At 34.9% G+C, this 13056-nt stretch overlaps 1 protein-coding gene across 2 annotated transcripts in view; it reads right to left on the bottom strand.

The window, feature by feature from the left end:
- Positions 1 to 13056, bottom strand: part of LOC128984948 (G protein-coupled receptor kinase 2) — a 193470-nt gene that overhangs the window by 132176 nt on the left and 48238 nt on the right. For both annotated transcript variants that reach the window (XM_054404321.1, XM_054404327.1), the window contains exon 4: positions 10863 to 10940. In XM_054404321.1, the coding sequence (XP_054260296.1) occupies positions 10863 to 10940 (78 nt within the window). The remainder of the gene's footprint in view (positions 1 to 10862; positions 10941 to 13056) is intronic.

The raw sequence follows: 13056 nt of genomic DNA, 5'->3' as shown, positions 1-13056 counted from the left end.
ATTTCAAATTAATATTAATTCCAATATTACCAGTTCTTCTTGAAGATTATATTACAAATATTTAAAGACCTATATAAAAATATAAATAACTTCTTGATCAGCATTGTACGTGTTATTAAATTTACGGAAAGTAAATAAAAGAAATGTCTTATAACCCTTAAAACCTATATTTACGCTTATAATGTTACTCACAAGACGGTAAATATACAAAAAGATGGTAAGTGGTGATCGATTTCGATTGGACACTCCAACCAACATCAGTACACGGATTACGTGCATAATAGAACCACGCTGTTTTGTACTGTTTCGTTGGAATCCTGATGTGGGCCAAAGTATAAACCGTACGACAAAGTATAAATATGCAGCAATTAGCAGCTTTCTTTCTGTACTATAAACAGTACAAGGAAGCCAACTTTGTCGGGTGACTGTAGGAAAATAACATTTTATCTTATGTTATTGGGATTAAAACAACTACAAGATTCTGCAGTTTTAAAAAATTAGGTATTCTGAAATCAATATTTTTTTCTAAATATGCTATTATGAATATGCTTTCTTATTATTTACTTTTAAATATTTTTGATGATATCATTGTTTTGGTGACACACCTGTTGTGTTGATTGTTGTGTTGGCAGCGACTTGGGGTATATTATTGCCCAAGAAGAATAAAGTATATTTTGAGTTTTCGTTTTACAAAAAAAATTTAATTCGCATAATAAGCTAATGAATAACAGAAGAGCCGTTGATGTGGTAACATAAACCAATTAATGAAATCAATTACAACAATGCATCTTGGCCGATACGTAGCGTAGCTGACCACGGGGGTAGATTTCCGGGGGTAGATGTCCGGGGGTAGATGTCCGGGGGTAGATGTCCGGGGGTAGATTTCCAGTCGTGGGCTGTTTCTTGACCGTGTATAGGCCCCGCCCCTCGTGACGTCAAAATGACGTAGGCGTTTTTTCATGGGGGTAAATATCCGGGGGTAGAATTCCGGCGACCCTCATTTTATACACATCGCAAACAATATTATTATATCTATATATTAATTTGAAACTATTTTTCTTTGTGACCGCTAATTTGAGAGAACGGCTGGGCGTAGAAACTTGGTAGGGGTCTCTAAAGAAAGGTCTTGGTCTGTGGATGAGCCATCAAAAGTTAAACGAGGTAAATTCCCTTGGGGCTCTGCCCTAGAGGCCTTTAAAGTCCCCTCAGCAGATTTGTTTATAATATGACCATATGTATAATTTTACACTACTTTTAATGAACCAGCTGTTAATTTTAAAATTGTATTTCAGAGAAACTGTAAAAATTAAATGTTTACATTATTATTTATGATTTTAAAATTGATTCTTCACTGCATCACAAGCTTTTTATAGTTTGAACAAAATGATGAATTTATGATGTTTTAAATTTTAACTATTCCTTATCGGGATAGCTTATATTTATTGTAGGGGTTTGCACTTGCCTTTTTGGTCTACTTTCAATAATCATTTGTAGATGAGCACGTTGAGGATGTGAGCTTTGCAATAGATCCTGTACGGAGTAGATTTAATCTATGGTTTGGTGCAGTAGGTGAATTAATGGCAGTTCATGTATTAAAAAGGGGGGGAAGGGTTTTTACTTTGATGTAGGCCTACATATCTAGCTAGGTCGAATAATGCATATAAACCTCACTACATACAAAACATTCGGAAATACAACAGCGCCTTTACATCTCATCATCTCATTTGCATAATTTGTTGCCAACCAAGCCGGACTAGGGTTTTGGATGTGGTTCAGCAAATGTTTAAGATTTGTGGTCAAATTCACTACAATTATGGTCCATCCTTAAAATGCACAACTTTATGTGATTGATACGGCCAAGGCAAAACTACGCCAGAAGTTAATCAATTAGCAAATAAGTACAGGATGATACATTGGTCGATGCGGCAGGAGAAGGAATTAAAATTGCTTGGATCGAAGTAAGAATGTTTATGCCTTCTGGAGAATCAGATATTTTTATCAAATACAAAAAACTATGCTGATGAAATTCTGCATTTTATGACCAAAGATGGTGATTCACTTATGCAATCCAAATACGGTCTGAATGATTTTCCTAAAGCAGATGTAACCAGTTATTAGTAATATAGACTCTTTCCGTAAGATGACAGACTGATTATATGAAATCCTTTTCCCATATAGGAAAAGTGGCTTTAACATGAACAAAACTTATGAACAAGAAACAATTATAAGACTCCTAAAAAAACCTTTTGGGCAACCTAAAGCCAACCACGTCTTTGAAGGTAGTTACACAAACTAATATTCATTATTAATGCTTATCCTCCCTTAATTTAACTAAGATTTTCACTCTATCATCGCAGTTAGCTAAAGTTACATAAAACCTCAAGAGTAACCGCCGATTTTGACGTGTTTCCCCTAGTTGCTATAATTCTATTCTCTATATTGTCGCGAACAATATTATATTAGTTTATAGCTCATTCCGCTAACACTTTCCAGAAAAATTTATGAAATTTTTATCCAGTTTTCACCCGGACACTTGGGCAACGTGAGATTCGGTACCACGGACGCTTCGGCAGAGTGGCATTCGATGTTGTGAGACCGCTACTTACTCTTTGTTTATCGTTGGCAGCTAGCTATTTTCCCGCTAAATATTGCACTTGCTTTTTCACTACTGTGAGGTTATAGAGTGATTTTCATTACCGGTATTGTGACTTATTAACAGTTATTAGTTATTATTAGTTATCAGTTATTGATGATGCAAAATGAGTGAGCGATACCAGCTTATCAAAAAGGTGATTGAAGAGATAAGAGAAAAGAAAATAGTGTTCAAGCTGCAGCTAAAAAATACTCAATCCCAAAATCTACTCTGAGTGACCACTTAACTGGGAAATATAAAGGACCGCATGGTAAACAGCCAGTGTTTTCTGAGTTGGAAGAACAAATATTTAGTGATCACGCTGGCGAAGTGGCAGAATGGGGGTTTCCATTCACTTGCGTCTAGTTGTAAAAATTTATCTCGACAAACAAGGGCGTAATGTTCCTATTTTTAAGAACAACTTTCCTGGAGAGGAATGGGTAAATGGCTTTTTTAACAGAAATCCCGACCTCCGCTTGCGAATGAGCCGCAACATAAATCATAGGCGAGCCAAAGTTTCGAGAACCTAAAAGAAAGCTTAGAGAACATTCCTGCGACCATCATCCTAAATTACTATGAAACAAAACTTACTGATGACCCGGGATCTACCAAGTGCATATTTAAAAGGGGAACAAAGTACCCTGAAAGAATCCTCAACAGCTCAAAGAGCTGCATTTCTATGATGTTTGCTAGCACGGCGAGTGGACAGCTATTGCCACCTTATGTATGTTACAAGGCTGAGAGGCTGAATGATGCTTGGGTGGCTGGTGGCCCACCCGGAGCCCGTTACAATCGGTCAAAATCAGGGTGGATCGATGAAGAAGATTCGCCGATTGGTTTAGGACAGTATCACTACCATGGGCAAAATCCTTGGAGGGGAAAAAGGTAGTGATCGGGGACAATCTTTCAACCCATTTTCCAGCGATGTTTTGAAGATGTATGAACAACACAACATACGCTTAGTGTGCTTGCCACCTAATGCGACACACTTACTTCAGCCCCTTGACATCGCATTTTTTAGGCAGCTAAAAGAAGCTTAGCGTCAGATCCTTTGTGATTGGAAAGTGACAGCAGACAGGAGGCTGAGCAACCTCCCAAAGAACCAGTTCCCTTCTCTGCTCGCGAAGCTTTGCGAGACCATCAGTACCAATAAAGCAAAAAATTTGCAAGCTGGCTTTCGGGCATGTGGCATTTATCCGCTTGATCCAAAACATGTTCTTGACAAGTTTGCAAAGCGAATGGAAAATCAAGTGATGGAATCACCTTCCAAGCAACCAAGGAAGCTTGTTGGTGGAGCTGTTCATTGTCTGACTTGCGTCACAGTCCAGGGCAAACCAAGCCAATGAGGAAGAAAAAATTGAATGTTTCTCCTGGAGCTAGTATATCTGCCACCGATATACAGAATCACAACTCAAAACCTTCGACCAGTGCGGGAGAACCAGTCAAGAAGAAAGTCACAAAAAAAGACTTAGAGTAGACTCATCCAGTTCAAGTGACAATAATTTTTCCGTCAAGGACTTTTTGGACGATTTGCACTTTTCCGACCCAGACGAACCTCAGCCGCTTGGTACCGGTATTGATGGAGTTTTCAAGGACCCGGCTGTCCTCGCTAAACTCCGCAAAAAGTCTCGAAAATTGAGCGACATTTACAGGTGTTCAATATGCGACACCTAGAGGTTAAAAACTACTGAACCGATTGGGCTCAAATTGCACACAAATGAAGCTACAGCTCCGAGGATACATATAGAACTATTCCTGCTTCGATATTGACCTAGGGCTCTGCCCATGGGCTTTCAAAAATTTGGGGTGAGAGATTTAAAAGTAAATATTGATTGATGGTATCCATGGTAACAAAGAACAAACCCAATGAAGTTTTAAAATGTAAACATGCAGAACTAACTGTCAAATGAATTTTGATTTCACAATTCTACACAGCTGGTTCAAACATATTAAATACTGCACGGATATTAGAACAGAGAGGGTAAGGTAAGGATTATAATTTTTTTTTATTCCATAAAATCTTCTACAAATACTAAATTCCTGGGCGTAAACATAAATGAAAATCTAAAATGCTCTGATCATCAAATACAAATTAGCTTGTCTCTAGCAAAAGCACTGTTTAATCTAAGGGTGATTTTTAAGACTTCGGGTTTGCATGCAGCTCTTGCTGTGTATCATTCTTATTTTATGTCTAGTATGTCTTCCTATGGTATTATCTCATGGGGCAGCTCCCCTATTACCAAGAATATTTTTATCTTACAAAAAATTGCCGTTAGAATTTTAGCTGATACCAGACCACGTTCCTCTTGCCGCCCCCTTTTTATTCAGATGAAACTCTTGACAATTGATGCAGTTTGTATTTTTCAACTGTGCATCTTTGTAAAAAGAAATTATAAGGAATTTATGTTGAAAAATTACACTCATCAATATAACACCCGACAGAGGAATGATCTTCAATATCCTGTGCATAGAACAGCTCTGTATGAAGGTACATGGGTAGGAAAATTTACAATAACCTCCCAGATCAAATTAAAACTGAAGAAAGTATGTCATCCTTTAAAGGGAAATTAAAATCTTATCTCATTCTCTTGTGTCCTTATTCCCTAGATGATTTTATAACAACTTAGCTTTAGGTTTTATGGATTGAAAAAAAAAACAAAGAATTTAGCATAAGGTAATATTAGATAGTAAAGTAGTATTGACATGTCATATGTTTATATGTGAAAATCACAATCTTATGTGACGAATAAACATTTCATTTCATTTCATTCATTTAATTTAATTTCAATGATGTCACTAGCCAGAATGTAAACATTATTTAACATTACTTAAATGGAGCTGACAAACCGTATGTTAATGTAATTAATTTCATTAGTAGCCTATAGGATTTCATCAGTTACTTCATTTGTTCATGCAATTAATACAAATTATTCGTCAGTTCATGTAAACAAAATCTTGTCTTCATAAGAAATACATTGGGATTTTGATGGCCTGTGGGGCAAAGCCCAATGACTTTCATTACAGGAATTGGCAAAAGGGGGCGAATACACAAAAAATACTTAATTTTGACTCCTCGTTTGTAAAAATCCGTCCATTGTTATTAACGGAGTGTGCCGTGTGTACGTGCTCAATGCTCAACGGCACTGTTTAATTTGTTGCGTGGTTGGCACTACTGGCCGCGTCTGCTGGACGTTCGTCGGATGACATTTTGTGGCTCCCGTTCTTCAGATTTTGGGTTTGAGATTGTTCCAAAACTACGGGGTTTTCTTCCGGGAGAGTTTTCTTTTGTGAACCCTGAAGTTTTACCTTCATAGGTCCCTTTCCATCATCGTCAGCATGACGTACTTTGGCTAAGAGTTTTCATACCACGGGTAAGTTGAATTCGCCAGGCCTAGTCCTCGCTTATTTCATTTTGTTTCATTTTTTTACTGTTTCACTATTGTGCAGAAATGTTTTATAGAGTCATTTTGATGTTTATTGTACTGTTTTCTGAGAGTTTCGAGTCCACTAGATAACACAATGTGCATGCCTCGTTGAGTTAACTTTGTCAGTACAAGTGATATTAAAAGTTGAGCCAATTTTCATGTTTAAGGTTAAAAGACCAAGTTAAAGTGTTAACGTCATTTTTGTGTAATTTTTGAGTCATTTTGTGTAATTTCTGTGTTTAACTGTGAGCTGGTCTGGACCCAATCATGTCAAAAGTTTCTAGGCTAGTTCTAAATTTGTTTGTGCTAGTAACTTTTGCTAGCCTAAATTGTTGCTCTGGTCAATTACAGTAGCCTAGCCAAGATAATAACTTAAATATCCATTTTGTTTGTCCTAAACTTGTGAATAGTAAGCAAGCACATTCATGCACGTTTATTCATGTGAGATCATGTTACCTTTCTCTAGAGAACCATGTTGATTAGGCTAGACTACAGAACAACTTTGTAAAAATGTGGTCGCTGACTGCAGGTAAAGAGAATGTTTTACGCCCTTTGAATTATTCAGGCCTAGTGCAACCTAAATATATGGACTCCGAGACATGTTAGCTTAATTAGGCCAGGTCAGTGATCTATACTTTGTATCAGGGTCGGCGACTCCACTTGAAACCTGCCACCATTAGAATGCTAACAACTGCACCACGATGAGCCTTCTCCCGGGCGGATGGGACTGCGTCACACCACTGACTGTGCACCACCACCCACTGATGGTGACACCTACGCAGCTAGGCCTATGTCTACTCCGGCCTAATACCGTGCTGCAGTGTCTGGGAAGCGGCCACCATGTTCTCGGCCTACTTCTACTTCCTACTAACTCACCTGGATGCCAGCAAGGTTTTACGGTCAGGTCAGTCCAGTCCATTTGGAGAGTCTCATCCATCATGAAGAAATCTCACTCAACATAGGCTTTTATTTAACTTATATAACAAAATCTGTAATCTTTTTACCTGCAATTTAACTAATTAGTCTTTCCTCTCTAAATTTACTTACTTAATTTTTTTTTCCTATTTTAAATTCTATTCCTTAATTCTGTTTCACACCCCTTGATTGAGGGTAAAACCCTTTTTTTTGCCCTTGACGGTTAATTTTAACCGCTTGGAATATATTTTTGCGAGGCGACCACATTTGTTGATATGTGTAAATGTTTTTCATGTTCGTTTAAATGTAAAAATTATTTATTTTAATGTAGGCCTAGGACTAAAGGCATTAAATTAATTGTTTTAAATGATTTTTATAAGGTGGCCACCTAAGCTAATTTGTTTGAAATTTGTTTGAGTTAGTATACTAAATGCTTTTGCAAAATGTCACTTACGCCTAATGTCACTTAACTCGATTTTCATTTTTAAATTAAATTGTATTTTTATTAAAGAAATTTTTAAATGTTTTAAAAGCTTTAACTTAATTATTATCTTGGCTAGGGCAATGTGTTATTTATTATTGTTATTTAAGTATCATGGTTGCATTTATGTATATATATATTAGAATGAATAAATTTATATTTGTGTCCAGCCAGCTCTTGTGTTGTTATTGTTGGTCCTCCACCTCAGCAATATTGTGCCGGAATCCCACCATTGATTTTGCGCTTCCAAGGGCTTCACCCTTTTGATCAATGGAGTTGGGAATTCGGTTACAGGAGGAGTAGTGTTTTGTAGAAATCGCCTTCACGTATTATATACTAGTTGCTCTGCCCGTGCTTTGCTAAGGGGTGAGAATGCAGAAAAGAATAATAAAAAAATTAAAGTAAATGAAACAAAATCCGTTCAAGTTACATTTACTAAGTCAAAAAGAACTTGCCCCCCAGTAACACTGAATAATGTCAAGCTTCCACAATTCAACGAAGTTGGTATGCATCCCGACAGACGGCTTACATGGCATTCACACATTTGGAACAAATGACTTCATTTAAATTTGAAAACAAACTAGATTGGCTTATTGGTCGAAATTAAAAATTATCTGTTGAAAACAAATTACTTTTATACAAAACGAGATGCTAGCCCGTCCTACGTACGGGAATTGAGTAGTCAGTTAAAACTGTGTACAATTCAGAACAGCTAGTTTACAGGTATAAAGACAAAATATGTTCTTGCAGTTTTAATGTGAAAAATCATCTTGTAAACAAATGTTGAGTGGCCAAATATGTTTCATTACATCATAGGCCTATATGATATGCATTTTAAATCGGATAACTTTACAATAAAACTGCAATTGTGGCGATGTGAAAAGTGTTGAAGTGAGATTTGCGGCCGATTCGCACACTGATTATAAGTAGCCTACCAGTAGTGAGTAATAGCTTTGACTATTAATATAATAATTCAGTATCCAATAGTCAATGGTAATAGTCAATTAAGAAGTGTATAGACCTAGTCAACAATACCACCTGCCATCGCATACCTGCCTCTTCCATAATTATTATCACCACAATACAATCACTCGTACTATACACAATTTCCAGTAGGTCTGAATAGAAACTATCTAAAATAAAACGATATTATCCAATAAAATTCACAGTAGGCCTACACATAATATACTGGCCACATGTTGAAAAAAATTTGAAAAGTAAACACGCTAGTAAAGCTAGTGACGTAATTATCTATGTTAATAATCCATACCGTTATCAGTTCTAATATCTGTAATAATACCCACCTATTGAATCAACCTACATCGTAATTTCCCATATTAATTTATTAAAAGTATAAGATATTTATAGTTGAAATAAAAGTGATATTTTGCCTACATCAGCGCCCCCACACGTAACCACAACTAACACACGCCAAACAATTGATTTTTTCATAAAAGGATGGTTTGTCTAATTGCAGTATCCTAGGTCAATGATGCTGCTGTGTTCAATCTATGTCATCCATCAGTTTATCTTTGGATAAAACCTTGCTGAGGTTGTGGTGGTAATTTAAAATCGTGATTCCCGATTAATCTTGATCTCCTTTTCTATGACATCAATATTTCTGAGCCTAATCCAAACAAATTGTAAGCAGACTAACATTAATTGTAAAAAAAAGCTACCAAGAAAAATTTTAATACATGCAAATATCGTTGTTTTCCAACTCTTTCCTAAAAAAGTGGAGCAGTAAAATGATTTGCATATATCCTTTTCTTTTAAGACTCGTGTAAAGAGCCTCGATTTGTACAGCAATGGTTTTACTTATCTCTGTGGTCTAATTATTATATCTACTAATCTAACTTATTTCCTATAATCAATGACAAAATCAGAGTAAATAAAATAACCTAATAGTTCTATAGAATATTTTTATATTTAACCAGCTGTTAGTTAAAACAAATTATATTGCACTAAAACAAATCAAAGATTGCTTTACAAAGTAATTTGAACATCCTAGTATTTTACTATGTATATTTAATTAATCTGTCATCCTCTTGTCGAAGAATTGAACGTAGGCCTATCAATGATCAGCATTACACATAATATAAATAAGTCAACGCTTCGTATGTCTTTTCATTTTTATACAAATGCTGAATTTTTGTCACAAACGCTGAATGTTTACAGCTGTTATGTTAAGTAAATTATATCATACCAAAAGCTAGTTTAGAATGTTAGCGTCGGCTGCTAGACTTTTCAAAAATTAAAACTTAATTTCTAAAAAACTGGGACCCTAAACTAAAACTATGGCTTCGACATTCCCTAGTTCTCAAAATTATCTTTCTTTCAACACAAAAATCATGAAAATACGCCAAGTGGTTGATTCAGAATCGTGAAATAAAAAAACCCTGTTACGTTTTAATATTATAGATAGATTATATTGAAACCGATTTGGATCTACGGTATCCAACTCTGGGGAACCATTTTAAACTCAAACATTGAAATAGTTCAAAGATTTCAATCCAAAACACTAAGAACATTTTTTACAAGCACCTTGGTTTGTCACAAATAGTTATTCATCAAGATACAAAATTACCCTATATTAAAGAAGAAATAAAAAACAAAGCGAAAAATATCAAAGAAAATTAGAAAGCCATCCGAATTTCCTGGCAGTTATATTATTTATTAACCTCCTCGATAATAGTGAAGCTACATATAGGCTCAAAAGAGTTAATCCAATAGACCTTCCAAATCGTTTCTAGTTAAATTTTCTTTAAGTTTTTGTATGCTAGTGCACTTGATGGAGTGTAACTAAACCATGTTAAATTGTCATAAAATTTACTTATTATTCTAGTATAGAATGGATTGTAAATAAATTGTACAAAAAATTAATTTGTTTATATTTATGATCTATTATACTGAGTCTGTTCTAATATTATTTGTGAAATGCTGTAATAATATTTTACAGGGAAAAATTCATTGTAAAAGAAATCATTAATGGATATAGGAAACAATTAAGATTCTTTAATCATTGCCGTATCAACCTAGGCCCTTATCCTGAGTTTTATGAGGTTTATTTTTTTTATTCATTTTTGTGTAAACAGTAATATAATCCCCCTGCCGCAGCAAACCTATAGACTGAGTGAATTTCCATTTGCCTGATTATAATTTCACTAAAATATGATAGAAAATTACCAATTGACAGGTTAGAAACTATTGTGATAGCTTTTTGTTTACAGTGCAAACCATTAAACACATTCTTTTATCATACCATACCTTAAAATCTATTACTGGATTTGTATTGTAGGTAGCCTAAATAAGTATTCACAGTATGAGTTAACAAAAACGTACTATTATCAAGTTAAGTAATACAGTTAAATTTTGTTTCTAAATTTAGAGATTCACTAATGTAACTTACGTCTCTCTTGAGGTAGCGGTCGTATACTGTCTGAGCCAACTCCACTCTGTTCTCATCAGACTCCACCTCATATTGCTCCTGAAAACCACAGGCTCAACTCAAACCAAACAATCAACAGGTTACATAAAAATTTGGGCAGTAAATAGCCTCAACACACTTCTGACGCAGTCTATCCAATTTTCATTGGTCAACGACGAAGACGACAAGTATTACAAGTAAGTAAGTACATACCAGTACTAATAATATACAATATGAGGACATTCATGAACTAACCAGGAAGCTCTCATTTGGAATACATAATAGACAATAGACAATATTATTCTTTGTTCATATAAGTACATAGTACAATTAAATAGTGTCAACAATCAATTGTTATTCTAATGATACATTCATATTGGTTTATTTAAGAGGGAGGTTAAGAAAGTCATCCAGTGAGTAAATTGCTTTGTTAATTAAATACGCTTTCAGTTGTCTTTTAAAAATTTAATTTATTTTTTTCTTTTAGCGAATTTTTCATATAGGGAATAAACTATTACTGTAGGTCTCTGGTAAGACCTGGACCCGGGACTGATTTACTTTTTCGTTTTGAGGTCCCCAGAGGCCAAAACCAACCTTCCGTCCAAATTCATATCACATATTTATTTATATGTGTCCCTTAGCACAATAACTCGAGCAAAAATGATCCGATTTTGCGAGCCAGCATGATTGGCCTATAGGAACAGGGTTATGGGGGGGGGGGGGTTTATGGGGTAAAAATGGGGTTTTCCCATTTTACACCATATAAACATAACATTTTGAATTTTATTTCCAAACCATTTTGTATATTGAAGCATTATTTTATGGAAAAAAATCCCCAAAAAGTGTAAATTTAAAATTACCATGTTATTCTTATGGAAAATAAAAATAAAAATGTTGTAGCTTGCTGGTCTATGGACATATTTTAATGCAATTTTGAAATTGTGTTTACTTTACTATCATTATTTCAATAAAAAAACCCTATTTTCTTCCCTGTAGCAGCAAACCTAAGTACTCATAAAAATTAATAATATTTAAATATGAAATAAATCTGACAATTTTAAGGGATTAATTTAGTGGAATTCCAGCCAGGTAGATAAAAATTTGCTTAGTCTGCAGGTTTGCTGCGGCGGGGGCATTTTAAAATGTTCTGGGATTATTATTTTTTAAACTGTTCCCTAGCATATGTTGGTTTTTTTTCTTAGAGCTTCAGTCTGTGCTGATTTTGCCTTTTAGCGAATTTCCCATATAGGGAATAAGCTATTACCGTAGGTCTCATGGTAAGACCTAGACCCGGGACCGATTTACTTTTTCGTTTTGAGGTCCCCAGAGGCCAAAAACACCATCCGTTCAAATTCATATATATATATATATTTATATATATATATATATATATTTATATATGTGTCCGTTAGCGCGATAACTCGAGCAAAATTGATCCGATTTTGATGAAATTTGGTACAAACGTGTAAACCTACATTTATTCCGCGAACCAGCATAATCGGACCATGGCATCAGGGGTTTATGGGGGGTTTTATGGGGTAAAAATGGGTTTTTCTAATTTTTGACCCTAAAAACTTTAAATTTCTAAATTTCTCTCTAGACCATTTTGAAGAGCTTAAAAAAACAAATAATTTAGTATATTGAAGTGTTTTTTAATGTTCATTGACTACGGAGAAAATTTAAAAAATTGTAAATTTAAAATTCCCATGTTATTCTTATGGAGAATAAATAAACTGTTCTAGTTTGCTTGTTTATGGATATATTTTAATCAAATTTGGCAATTTGGTTTATTTCATAGTAAGCTATCAATATTTCAATTGAAAAAACACACCTCAACATCTTCCCCGTAGCAGCAAACCTAACTACTAACTAAAATTAATGTTATTTAAATAGGAAATAAATCTGAAAATTTATAGGGAATATTTTAGTAGAAATCAAGCCGGGTAAATGGAAATTCGCTTAGTATGCAGGTTTGCTGCAACGGGGGTATTTTTCTAGTGTTATAATGATGTGAAGGTTTGTGAGGGACATCATTAGGACTTTTGTTCTTTACACACAGAATGACGTCAAGAACATATTGGCCATAAACTGTTACTATTTTAACTGTTTAAAATATAAGAGGATGTTGTTAATGGGAGGAATACAATCAGACAAGGCAGGATACTATGCCATGGTG

This window comes from Macrosteles quadrilineatus, unplaced genomic scaffold (genome assembly GCF_028750875.1).
Source record: "Macrosteles quadrilineatus isolate MER2022 unplaced genomic scaffold, UCM_ALF_1.0 Scaffold_1__1_contigs__length_201487025, whole genome shotgun sequence".
Taxonomy (NCBI): domain Eukaryota; kingdom Metazoa; phylum Arthropoda; class Insecta; order Hemiptera; family Cicadellidae; genus Macrosteles; species Macrosteles quadrilineatus.
This window is presented reverse-complemented; position numbering and strand designations above follow the sequence as displayed.